Raw genomic sequence first — 13,114 nt, forward strand, 5'->3', positions numbered from 1 at the left:
ATTCCAAGTTAGATAAATAAATAAATAAATAAAGTCCTTGCAGTGCTATTGTGATGTGACCTTCGCATTTGCGATGAGTTGCCCTGTATGTAACATGAATACACACGCCAGCCTGCGTAAATATACATTTCTTGGCAGGCAACGCCTGTTTATATGCCAAGAGTTATTTTTGGACAAAATGTACAAATGTTGCTTAATATATTTTTTGATACTTTTACATTGTCGAAATGAGCATGTCTATGAGGAAGCCGAAAAATTGACACACTTGTCACGTGATTAGAGGCCAGTATGAACATTGGAAATATTGCCATAAAAGTGCACTAAATCAATATAGAGGTGTATTCATTTATTATTATTATTTTTTACTGAGACTTTCAGTTTCCCTTACTTCAATTTTAAAACTTTATTGGCATTCAAGATTTATATATTACTGAAAAAAAAAAAAAAAACTCTATACATTACATGTACATTTATCTAATTGACTGAGAGTAATTAGCCAATTAAAAACAGAATATAGAAAACTGAATTAAAAAATGCATTGAAATTCTCATGTGACTTACTTGCTATAAGAAGCAAGGACACCTCCTCATTGAACCTTGATTCTTCATCAATTAAAACTCTCAAGCAAGATTGTCCTTTACAAATCCTTTTTTTTTTTTTAACGTGAGCTCCATTAAAATGTCAGACTAATTTAGGCATGGCCTGCAGAGATGTCTGCTATTTCATGTCAACACACAAGAAATCAATTCTTGTTTTCAGTTATCTGTATCCTGACAATTCTGTATAATAATCAGGCCAGTAACATTGTGTTGTATTTCTTGCAACATGAGTGAGCGACTCAATTTAAGCATCAGTTTTAACATGATAATCTACATTTTTTAATTACAATGAATAAATGATATCCCTAATTTTTTAACATGTTTCATAAAATAAAAACTGTATTTGTTTTTTTTGTTTTTGTTTTTTTAGGTAGACTGATTCTGATGAGGTGAGGTGAAGCGGTTGCATTTGCTTGACTATAGTACTTAATAACGGTGTAATTGATGAGATACAAACAAGGTTAATTGAGACTTCATGAGTAAACCAGGACAGATCATTTCGATCAATTGTTTTTTTTTTATCCTGTTGTACAGCTCCTCTCCATCTTGTCATCTGCCTTTTTGCTCCACCCCTCCCCTGCCTGTATGCTGATGTTCACCCTCTTTAAGAGGGTCACTGCATCATACAGCCCGCAAGCTTGCAGGATGTTATGTAAAACTCCCTCTTGCTACATTCTAAACTCCTCATCTTGGTTTCATTGGGGGTGGAAAAAATGCATAAAATCTTTTCCAGTGTGCCTTTCAGTCATGCACCAGAGACAGAACTGGGGATGACTTAATGGTAATAAAGCTGGTCATATTTTTAACTCCGGCCGGATAGCTGTTAGCCAAGATTAGAGTCGTTTAAGGGAAGCTTTTATTGTTTAAGAGGATTAAATATAGTTTTAAGCCAGTTTGTGGCGTTCCTCATTGCCATCACAAAGCCATAATCGTAGACCTCTGGAGGCCCATGTCTTTATTTATGAGTTTGGACATAGATGGAAATTTGAACAACTGCTTAAGGTTCAAGGCCACTTCATTAGGTACACTTGCACAAAAACTGAAAGTGCCTTTACCTACGGAGGTAATATATTGACAATATGTTTATTTTCACTGGAATCAGCGCTTCGTGGACCTGAGGGGTCTTGAATACTATATTGTACTGATGCATGTGTTATGGAGTGTATATTTTTTAACCACCTATCACAAATGCTGTGAACTATGTGAAAGGGAATCAGCTCAGGTGTGAAAACTATTTTCCCCTCGACTAGTCTCTCCTTCACTTTTACACTTCTTTCCTGCTCTATTAAAGTTCAAATGGAGTTGTGGAAGAAATGCTGAACTTTGTTGGCCATCATTTGTGTTTTTTTGTGTCTCTTGTCTGTGTCATAGGAAGTTGATGTCAGTGCTGAAGAGGTACCTGGACGTTTCTAGTCGGGGGGAGCACTGTGAGGCCATACTGCGAACTCTCAAAGCTCTGGAGTACATCTTCAAGTTCATTGTTCGCTCACGCATGCTCTACTCCCAGTGAGTGCGTGTGTGGCTTTTTACGCACTGATCACCATAATGAGTTGTAAATTATTTGAGCGTGCCACCCTGATGCCAGTAAGCCTGCATCACTCTAATCAACTTTGACAAGTAAGCCAAGGGTGTTGCTTACAGTGTCATTGGCGTTAATGTGCATTGAGGGCAATAACGAGGGTCAGAATTTAGAGTGCACGGATGCAATGTGCCAGGATAAGTAACTCTAGGTTATGTAATCAATATCAAGATCAGTACATTTTATTCAGGTTCTATAAAATCTAGATTTGACTGCGATATACAGTGCCCTTCAAAAGTATTGCAACAGAAAGGTCAATTCCTTTGTTTTATTGTATGCTGAATACATCTGGGGTTCATAACAAAAGATGATGTGATATTTGCATTTAGATGTCTCAAGCAACTCAGGACAGAGCACCTTTTGTTTGAAGTCACACATTTTTTAAGCAAGCAAAAGTAGTGGAATGGATATTATTAAATTCAAGGGAATAACATTTAATGTTTGGTGGCCTAACCTGACAAAGGACTTTGCCTGGGGAGCTATAGTGGAAGGTCTTAAACTGGTCAAGTCATTTTACCTTCTCAAGAGTAGACTGAAGGGAGAAACTCCAAGAAGCAAACAAGAACTGAAAGAGGACTCAGTGTGCAATGATGGAACTAGTATGAGTGGTGTTAGATATTATTAACATTTAAATTCTTTATTTTCATATATTAACCATTGTTATACATTATTAACATCTTAATTCTTTATATTAACCATGTTGAAAGGTTTTATAGACGTGTAAAGCAAGTAGTGTTGAACTCTGTATAATTTGACCTTAAGCTGGGACATATTATTTGGTCTAGAAGTTCCTTCTCTGTGGGAAAACACATTTGGTCCTTGAGAACAGAATCTGTTTCGAACACGCACCCCTGACTCTGTTTTCGCCATCGCTCATGGAAAAGTACCCAGAGAGTATGTTTTGTCTACAAATGAAAGAGAGGCGTTCGGTTTTAACTATAAGAAGCCATTTTACACGCGGAAGAGTCACATTCGGCGCTCTGAATTCCACCTGTTAAGTGATGAATTGGAGTCTGTTACGATGTCCAGAGATCTCTGTTAGATTAAAATCATTTTTTCAAAGGTGTTTTTTTCTTACATTAAATCTGTCTTCAAGTTTTGGAACACGCAAAGAGGACAAATAATTATATTCCTCTTCAGTGGGCAGGGCGAGTTTAATGTACAAACAGCTTTCCTAGCCAGAGTTACATTTGGACAAGCGTTTGTCGATATCTTTGCACTTGGCTTCCCAATTCCAAAATCCCGCCTCCCCACGGCATCTATGACCTGATAAATGACGCTCTCTGCTCCTATCTGTCGCTCACCGACCACCTTGAGTCGATAAGGCGCAGTTCCCTCTGCGTCAAAACTTTTCTTTTTCTTTTTTTTTGTTATCACCGCTGTCCTCCATGACCCGCGGCTTTCATTGTTTTGCTGGGTCTTGTTCTTTTTGTTCCTTTTTCCTTTCTCTGTGCCCCCGCAATGTTTCTCCTTCATGTCCTCCATCTTCTATCTTGCCTTCTCGCAAACAAGTTTCCCTCTTAACACGTCAGTTCAGTCATCTTGAACTGATATGGTCATAACTCATAGTTTTGTGTTGTTTTGTTGCCCCTTCCCTCACACTTCTTCTCCTTCTGACTTTTTGTTCAGTTACCCTATCCAATGTGTTTAGTGTCCACTCTTCATCATACTTCCCGCCTATCCATCTGTCACTAACAACTTGTTTTGGCAGGGTATTGGCTTTCACTGCGTGTATGTTTGTATCCGTGGAAAGCAATAGCCTGAGGTCACACTGACTCATACATTCTCAGGTGTTTTATTTATTAGGGACAAAGAGGGCAGTGCCCAAAAGGATCCATTGTTGCTACAGACACTTTATAGTTTGGATTCAGTTTTGGAAGGAATGTGTGCCTTTTTTGGGAAATGTCAAAGTTCTGGTTTCTGAAAGATTCGGAATAACCTGTTTACATGTGTGAGTAGACACAATAATAATGTGATAGACACCCGACTAAACAATGACGCACAGACAGCATAATGAAGCAAATAGACGTCATTTCCTAACGTCAATAAAACAGATTAAGGCCAAGGAACTTTATTGAAAGGAGCTTTATTTAGTCGGGGCATGACATACAAAAAAGGGCTTTGCCACCATCTTGTGGTATGTAAATATGTATAAATCATATATACAGTAAATTGCAACTAGTTGGAGAGAGCCTAAGTCTTGTTCTTGACCACTGCCGAGATGCCATTGGGCAAGACACCGAAATTCCAACCATGAAGTTTAAAAATATCAAGTTTTTTGCTGTATATGAATGCTATTCATTCAATTCTCCTATTCTGCGCCTTAGTTGTGCAGCATAGGGGATCTGTAGGCCTTATCAGGCTAGAGCAGTTGCTGTGCAACAGGATAGTCTGATATACTCCCTCGGTTGCATTTTGTATTGAAATGAATATTTATTGGAAATACAGTTGGACAGACCAAGATTTGAGAGGTGATGGACAGAGAAAAGAGGGACACAGAACAAAACAAAACATTTATTTATTAATATTTTTTTTTAATTAAAAATGAATCGAACTGGTGTAAAAAAAAAAAAAATAATAAAATAAAATAAATATATATATATATATATATATATATATATATATATATATAGTTCTTAAAATATTTAAATATTTATTTAAATATAAAACATTTTGTGTGATAGCGTTTTAGTTTCAGTGATCAGAATAGACGTCTGTATAGAGCCAAGTGATAATACTGCTGTGTTACCGCCTAATCCCTCCCCTACATGTGGAATTTGCCGTGTGCCACATGTTAATCCGTCCCTCCGGCACTCATAATTTTTTATTGTAATTAACGGCCTCAGAGCTCCACTGAATCACAAAGAGATGCAGATGGGCAGCGGAAGGAAAAGGGCAGAGATGCATGTCAGAATTCGGAAGATTTTATCGTTTGTTAATTTAATCGCCTCGTAGCTCTTACAATAAAAGGGCCAAAAAGTGTCAGGCGGTGCGTCCAAGTTCCAAAGAAACACCGGTAAAAATTAATTGATGACTAAATTGTACATAGCTGTGGACAAGTAGTTAGTAAAAAGTCAAAAGAGTCTACAGTACTTTGAGCATTTACATTGTGATCACATTTCCTCCACAGACTCTACGTGGGCAATGAGCAGGCAGAGTTTGAAGAGTCTCTGAGGAAGCTTTTTGAGTCGATCAACAACCTGATGAGGACAGACTACACCACCACTTTGCTGCTGCGGGTAATTGCTTGCACTTTTCACCACCCGCTAACTCATCATCATCATCATCATCATCATACCTGGTTTTCTCCCCGCTTATTCCTTTCACTCCTGAGATTGGGTCTTCTGTGCTGTTTGTTTGCTTTTTACTATGCTTTAATCATTTTCTACAAACTGTGCATGTTTGTAACTCTATTGCTGCATTCAACAAAAGTAGAAGATTGCTTTATTTCCAATAACAATATAAATGGTAAATAGACTGACCTTATGTAGCACGTTCAACACCATATGGTCCTCAAAGCACTTTGCAATGTAGTTGATATACTAAAAGCTAATGCTTACATTGACAACAAAAGTAGTATTTTTGGGCAGCACAGGCTTACTTTTTTTTTTTTTAACTTCACACAGAGAACATATGTACTGTCTTATAAGTTTGTAAATGTTGATAGCTAGTACAGAATTCCAAAATTCCATTTTTAACAGTGCACTGAGTGTAGTTTTTATATGGTGGTATTTCTTTTTTTTTATTGTAAATCCTTGCAGGTCTCACCACACCTCACCAAAATAAAAAAAATCCAAAGATGAAAAAGTACAGAAAAACACCCCCATCATCTTAAAAATGGAACTCTTTTGTGTATGCTCAGGTTGCAGCCCTGAAGTACCTGCCAGCAGTCCTCCATGACGTTGAGAAAGTATTTGATGCCAAATTGCTAAGGTAAGCTCACTGTCACAACACGCACACAGACTTCAAGTCTTATCTTGACTCCCACTCAGTGAGAAAGAGACAATATATGGGATCTTTTGTCCCGCCTGCCCAGCAAACCCGTCCTTCTGTCCAAGACACCTTTTTCCCCTAAGGGATCTTCTGCTTTTTCATCAGGTGATAAAAATCTCATTAAGATGACATATACACAAGGACATGCGCTTTAGCACTCTGCAGCTCCTCCATTTTACCACCAAATTGACAATTCCAGCAAAAGCATCACACTGAAACCATACAAGCATCTTCTCTTAACCCCACTTTCCGTTGCCTTGGCCTTCGGCCCAAATGACACTTTCCTCTTCAAGATCATTGCAGGAAAGCATTGAAAGCACATATTAATGTGAGGCAAAGTGCTGTTTGTGCCGATACCAATGATTGGCTCTAAAGCGTCTGTTTGCACTCTCCACTATGTCTTTTTTTTTATTTTTTACCTACAGTAACAAAAAGCCTTCTGCCACTCATTCGCCTTGTCGTAGATAATGTTTGGCATACTATCGTAAAACAAATGGCTGTGTATTCACTACTGCAAGTGCAAATGTTGAGTCAATCTCATCATTACATTTAATTGAAACTATCATAAATATGTGTGCGCAGAGGCAAGTGGCTAGCATGTGTGCTGAAATGACGTTCATTGGTCCTGTTTAAGGATAGACCAATTATCAGCCCCGATATTCAGCATTTTAACGAATATCGCCATCGGATTCGTAACCTTGCCCTCAAGCTGAATTCTCGTGGTATTTGTGAGTTCACAAACTTTGGAGAATACATCTTGTACTGCTCCCGCTGATACGTTTACAACCGACCTTTCTTTGGTCGGACCAATCAGGCGTTGTTTAGGGCGGAACGAAACCAAGAAGCGCCGATGGCAGGAGGGAAACAAACCAACCAAACATGGACGCTGCAATTAATTCTGTTCTCGCAGAATTATATTCTTCTCCCCCTAAGACGAGACCGAAGACATTTTCATCCGTTGCCTTGATTGGTCAAAACAAACGTACAAAGATGCCGCATTGTCCAATCAGCTCGAAGTATTGTACAGCAAGTCCCTCCTTTCCTGAACGGATCTGCAGAGTGAAGTCCAAGATTGATAATGTGAAGAATCATATGGCCAATAATAGATTAATTTAAAACTGTGTTAACTTCAGGGAACTATTGCATTTTGCAATTTTTTTTAAATTTTATTTTAAACTAAGACAAATAAAAATGTTAAATATTCTAAAGATATTTTGAAATTTAAAATACTTTTGAAAACAATAGGAAGCAATTTTTTAAGACATGCTAATGACCCTGGGAGCTTAGAACCTATATTTTGTAAATCTCATGTTTTTTTTAGTTTTTTTTTATGAACCAAGTTGGACTTTGTATTTTTTTATTTATTTTTTTTACACTAATATTTTCCGTTCTAGTAAAAATGAAAATCAGCTCCAAATATTGGTCATTGGCCTCCTTGATTAATTATAATCAGTATCGGCCCTGAAGAAAAACATATCGGTACATGCAAGTAAGTACATTGCGATCATTTCTGATTTGAGTATGGTCAGCTGATAAAGAAAATGATGGATATGATTCATTTAAAATTAGTCATATTTCATCAGCATCACTATGGGTTGCTTGCAAACCAGCATTAGTGCGCACATCACACATTGAGAAGCTGCTCTAGAAGCCCAAGGGGCAAACATGAATCCATTGTCTTGGTTTGACCTTATTTCACATAAATATGACATTAAAGTGGCATATTATTGTCCTTCCACTTTCAATCACAACATCCTCATCACCATAATGCCTCCTCTCATCTGTTGGTGAGGTTTTGTGCAAATATTGCTTGTGTATTCGCACACCTGCCAGTTCAGCACTCCTGAGTGTGTTTCATGTCAACACAGTGTCCAATGGTGTGTTAGCACACACAAACACAGCAAGTTAAGATCAATGTCACAAGTAACGTATCACCCCCCCCCCCCCCCACATTCATTCTTATTAAGTGTTTTATTTCATTTTATTTATTTTTTGCTGTGCAACGATAGTTTGGTACACAATGGAGCCAGGTAAACTTGCGAGAAACTACCCAAGTATCCCGGGTCAACATCGCCTCGGGCATTTTCCTAAGCAAGCAGTATGAATTCCAATGAAGCGTACCTTAAAGCTTTGTCTCATCTCTTATATATACTCACACTTTACACCCCCATAGTCCTGTCAGCTTGTCTGGTGTGATCCACAGAGTGATGCGTGCACTTTGTATGCACTCGTTGCCCTTTGCTTATCCATAGAGCACAGAGTGACATTCTGCAGTTTTAATTAGTTTAATCTCAGATGATTAGCTGGCCTGATAAATCTATAGTGAGCCCTTGTGTGTGCCCCAGAAGGTCTTTGTTATGCATATCTGAAGTTCCATATATCTTGTGCGGACTATTCTTTATGTGTTACATTATTGCAGTTCGTCAGTATTAGTTTCAAGTACTATACAAAAAAAAATCCAAAAACTGTGATCATAGTCTATTGCAGTGGTTCTTAACCTTGTTGGAGTTACTGAACCCCACCAGTTTCCTATGTGCATTCACTAAACACTTCTTTATTGAAAATAAAATATCATTTTTTAATTAAAAAAAAATCAAGACAGGTATAGGGTTTACTGGTCAACGAAATGAGCAGGGAGAGTCTGGCTCTCTTCACCGTGCATTCAGAAAGCGTTGTTTTATTGTATTCCCCGTCTCCATGCATCTTATGAAAGGGCTTCTTTAGTTTTGCTAGACAGCTAGTTGTGCTGGACTAGAATTGCTCAACATGGCATTGCACGTCATGCAGTTAGGACGCTGAATCCCATCACTAAACTCAACTCTATATTTACAGAGCACTTTAAAACAACCATTGCTGTTTTCTTAAGATGCAGCAGATAGAATGAAAACAGCAGAGGCCGCAAAATTGAACCCTGTGGAACATCATACGTTCCGTTATAAATATGAATTCATATTGCACATATTCGTTTGACCACTTTTTTTTTTTTTTTGCTTGACATACTGTGAAGGTTCGCAATAAAAAAGAAATCACAAAATGTACCATCACAACAGCCACAAGTCGACTACTAAGTGGATCCAATTCCCAGCAGCACAGCAATTTAGCGTGATCACCTGCGGCCAATGATGGCCAAGAGTTTTGACCCTCTGCCGAACCCCTGAGACTGACTCACCGATCCCCTAGGGTTCGATTGAACCCAAGTTAAGAACCATTGGCCTATTTTATATACTGAACTATATAGCCCTTGTACTTTAGTATTAGCACACTTATTACACAATGCAAACAGATTATTTATATGTCTGCTCTGCTGACGTTTCCTGAATTAAGTAAACGTGAAGTACTGGTATGCTTGTTTTGTAAGACGTTTCGACACACTGACGTTCAGGTCCGCAGTGTTCCTTAAGGGCTTGTGAGCGCCCCATTTAATTGCTTTAAGATTGAATCCGGGAGGCGCATGACTTAAAATGTCGTCCTCATTAAAGTTGGAGCTCATTTGTTTTCATGGGGGGCGTAAACAGCCCAGCTCATGCCTGTGCCGCACCTTAAGCTTGAGAATTCATGTTTTTAAATGTATGCTAATATCTGACTGAGATATGATGGTTTTCCATTATCATCCTTGCAACTCTGCAAGATGTTAATGGCACCAAGACAAACCTGTGTTGGCAAATGTGTTGATGAAAATCTACAAATAAGAAATACAACATAAACTGTTTTGATTACATTGGTGCTTTCCCACAAAATAAATTAGATTCAACTACTGCTGGCGCGAGGCTTGTCATCATTTATCTTCAATATTTTTCTTTAAAAAAATAAATAAAAATAAAATCATAACTTACTTTAGCTGCATTTGTTTCTTGAAATAGGAATCATGGTGCCCTAGTGATTAGCACACTTTGAGGTTGAGGGTTTGAATCTCGGATGTTTGGACTTCCCGTAAGGTTAATTGAAGCGTGATTTTCCATTTGGTGTGATTGTGAGTGAGAATGGATGAATGGCTGTTTCTTGAGAACAGCACATTTCTGGACCAATTTTCTCTAAACTTGTGATAACTTCAAATTCAAACTTTGCAAGTGGTAGAGTAGGTCAGATCAGGAGGGCTCCCAATTTTCAACTGATCTTCAAATTTCAGCAAATGATTCTCTATATTGAAATAAGCTTGTTAAATTTTTTATGATATGAAAGGGTAAGGGTCATACCAGCTCATGTTTTGTCTGCAGTCTTCCTCTAAAGCACGATTAAAGTGATTTTTTTTCTTCTCCTTTCCTTCCTACAGTCAGTTGCTGCACGATTTTTATTCCTGCATTCCACCTGAGAAACTCCAGAAACAGAAAGTGGCCTCTTTGACTGAAATTGTTGGCAGTCAACTTTTCCAGCGACCAGGTTTGCATGTTTCTTGGATTCCACTTGAAGACAGCACTCTGCCTGATCATGTAAAATTTTTTTTTAAAAAATGTACCTAAGCACACTAGCAGACCATTGGCAAATCCTCCTGAGCATTCGGTGATTCTAACTTAATGTTTATATTCTATTGAACAGCCCGTTATATGTGTCGTGAATAATTTGTGCCCAGCAACAGGATCAGGCAGACAGCTGTTCACGCTTCTGTTTACGACCAGTCAGGGAGTTTTTTGCACTAAAGGTTTTATCTTTATACAGCTCAGTGCTTAATGCTAATACTGTTAGGCAATGTTCTTTTTCTTCCACCACAATCCACTAAAGCATTCTGGAAAGATGTATTGCCAAATGTTGAATCTATCTAGTAGACCACACAGTGATTTCCCACCTTTATTGAGCCATGGCACATATTTTAAGTTCTAAAAAATCTCTCAGCACACCACCAGATAAAAACGTCACAAAAAGTGGATTCAAATAGCAATTATATCCTTTCTGCCTTACAATAGAAGGTCTATTTGTTCTGTTTGTCACTTTAAGTTGCTGGAATAGATCGATGAACAAAGATACATTGTTTAATAATTTTCAGACCAATTACCGGTAGATGGATTTTGATGATTTCCCGTGGGTTCTCAATGCACACTAATGTTCTCCGGCACACTAGTTAGGAATCACTGTGGAAAGCCGTTGCCATATCTGCCCTTAAACAACAACATTGGTAAATACTGAATCCTATTTATGCATCTGCAATGATCACTACACCAGAATATAAAAAGGCTATTTAACCAAAATAATATTTTTCATAATAAAATATATTTATCTATTATTTTTTTCATGTTTTTTTTTTCTCTTTTACCAAAACCCCCCAGAAAATAAATATTGAATAATGCTACTTTTACATTAAATTGTAAAGTGTAGTAAAGTGTATGCAGGAAAAGAAAAAAAAAAAAACGTTTTAGTGATTGAATGTCTGCTAAGTGAGCTGCTGGCTCAAATCTGGTTTTAAAAAGATGAATTTAACTTGAAAATCTCTATTCATATTCAAATTGTACAAGTCAGAAAGTCAACAGTCTGCATTAGAGCACTGGTGGATGATCTCTACTAGCCCGGGGCCTCCGCTGACAAATTTTGAACTTTATAATGCATTTTTAATAAGGTATTCCATTCTCATAGATTTTGAGTGGCACTTACAAAAATAAATTGATGAAGTATTTTTTTTAGTTTGAGTTTAGTTTAAAGTGTGCAATAATATTAAGAAGATGGCTGCACCAAATTTAGCACAATGCTAGTTTCCATCTGTAGTCCCTATCTATAGTAACATATGTAGTTTGTTGTCTGTTTCTTCTTTGCGTGTGCAGACCTACATCAACGCACAATGATGTGTTCTAACATTGTCTTGTTTTGTTCTATTGTACTGTTCATACACTACACAACACAACACTAAAATAACTAACACAATACAATGTGTAATAGGTTAACATACAAAATACTAAGCAAAGTCAAAATATGTTTGTCTGAGTTAACTAATTCAGTAACTAAGTTAACAGTCTGTTATTGACTGTTGTTAATGGCTGGCAAAAATTCTTAAAACAGCACAGCTACAACAAAGAATACAGTATGATATGTGGCGTCGTCTTGGTAATACTTATAGTCACTGGTATTATAGTTAGGCATTGTCCTTTGATATGACACGTTCTGCACCCAGACAGAGAACGTCAGAAGGTCTATAGCAAGAAGAAAATGAGGACATCAGTCATGTCTCAGCAGTTGCAATCGGTGCATATTAATGTCGTCGTGCCAAAGGAGAAAATATGTTAACGTTTAGGGCAAACAAGACAGGAAGTGTTTTCAAAGCACTTTAGTTTGATATATTTATGTGACACTTTTCACACCGCGCTACCTCCACATTTGAATAATTCACCGGATGTGGCGTGACAGCTCAAGTACCTTTTTAAAAGTGCAAAACACATGAGCGATCAAGCAGAGTTCAGCCACCCTTGCCTCGTACAGCCCCATTATAGCCGACTAATTTGGACCCAGTGGGCTGATAAATGTTGGTTTGTCTGCTGAAGACATTGTGACAGCTAATGTGCTGCTTTAATACTGACGTGATGAGTGTGCACGTAATGAGGCCCTGGCAGCGGAAGAGGACAGTAAGAATTTAGAGTCTTATTTTGCAAAGCTAAATTAGGTTAAAAGGAGCGACTCAGTCAACTCATACTTGTGGTACTGATGGTGTTTAACATGTGACACTTTGCATAGGCTTGTGTGTGTGTGTGTGTAATCCTGTGCGGCTGTGAATGCCTATCTGCGTGCACAGGCTTGTGATTCCACCCATCAGTCAGCCGCCAGCCAAGTCCGTACAGCCAGTCGCGTTTTCGGCCCCTTTTGTATTGATCCCGACTCGGATGATTGATTCCCCTGGGGTGGAGACAACAGGCTGTCCTCTTGGGCCAGCTGTCAACGCACTCACACTCTGTCACCTGGAGAACAGAGAGGTGGGCAGGTGCGAGTGAGGGAGGAGGTGCGGATGAAAGGTGAAGAGCAGGATTAT

General features: G+C 38.2%; 1 protein-coding gene across 2 annotated transcripts in view; it reads left to right on the plus strand.

The window, feature by feature from the left end:
- dock2 (dedicator of cytokinesis 2) overlaps positions 1-13,114 on the plus strand; it is a 139,391-nt gene that overhangs the window by 52,609 nt on the left and 73,668 nt on the right. For both annotated transcript variants that reach the window (XM_077578871.1, XM_077578872.1), the window contains 4 exons: positions 1,971-2,105; positions 5,309-5,417; positions 6,041-6,111; positions 10,442-10,548. In XM_077578871.1, coding sequence (XP_077434997.1) covers positions 1,971-2,105; positions 5,309-5,417; positions 6,041-6,111; positions 10,442-10,548 — 422 coding nt within the window. The remainder of the gene's footprint in view (positions 1-1,970; positions 2,106-5,308; positions 5,418-6,040; positions 6,112-10,441; positions 10,549-13,114) is intronic.

The sequence above is a fragment of the Vanacampus margaritifer genome, chromosome 10 (assembly GCF_051991255.1).
Source record: "Vanacampus margaritifer isolate UIUO_Vmar chromosome 10, RoL_Vmar_1.0, whole genome shotgun sequence".
Lineage (NCBI taxonomy): Eukaryota > Metazoa > Chordata > Actinopteri > Syngnathiformes > Syngnathidae > Vanacampus > Vanacampus margaritifer.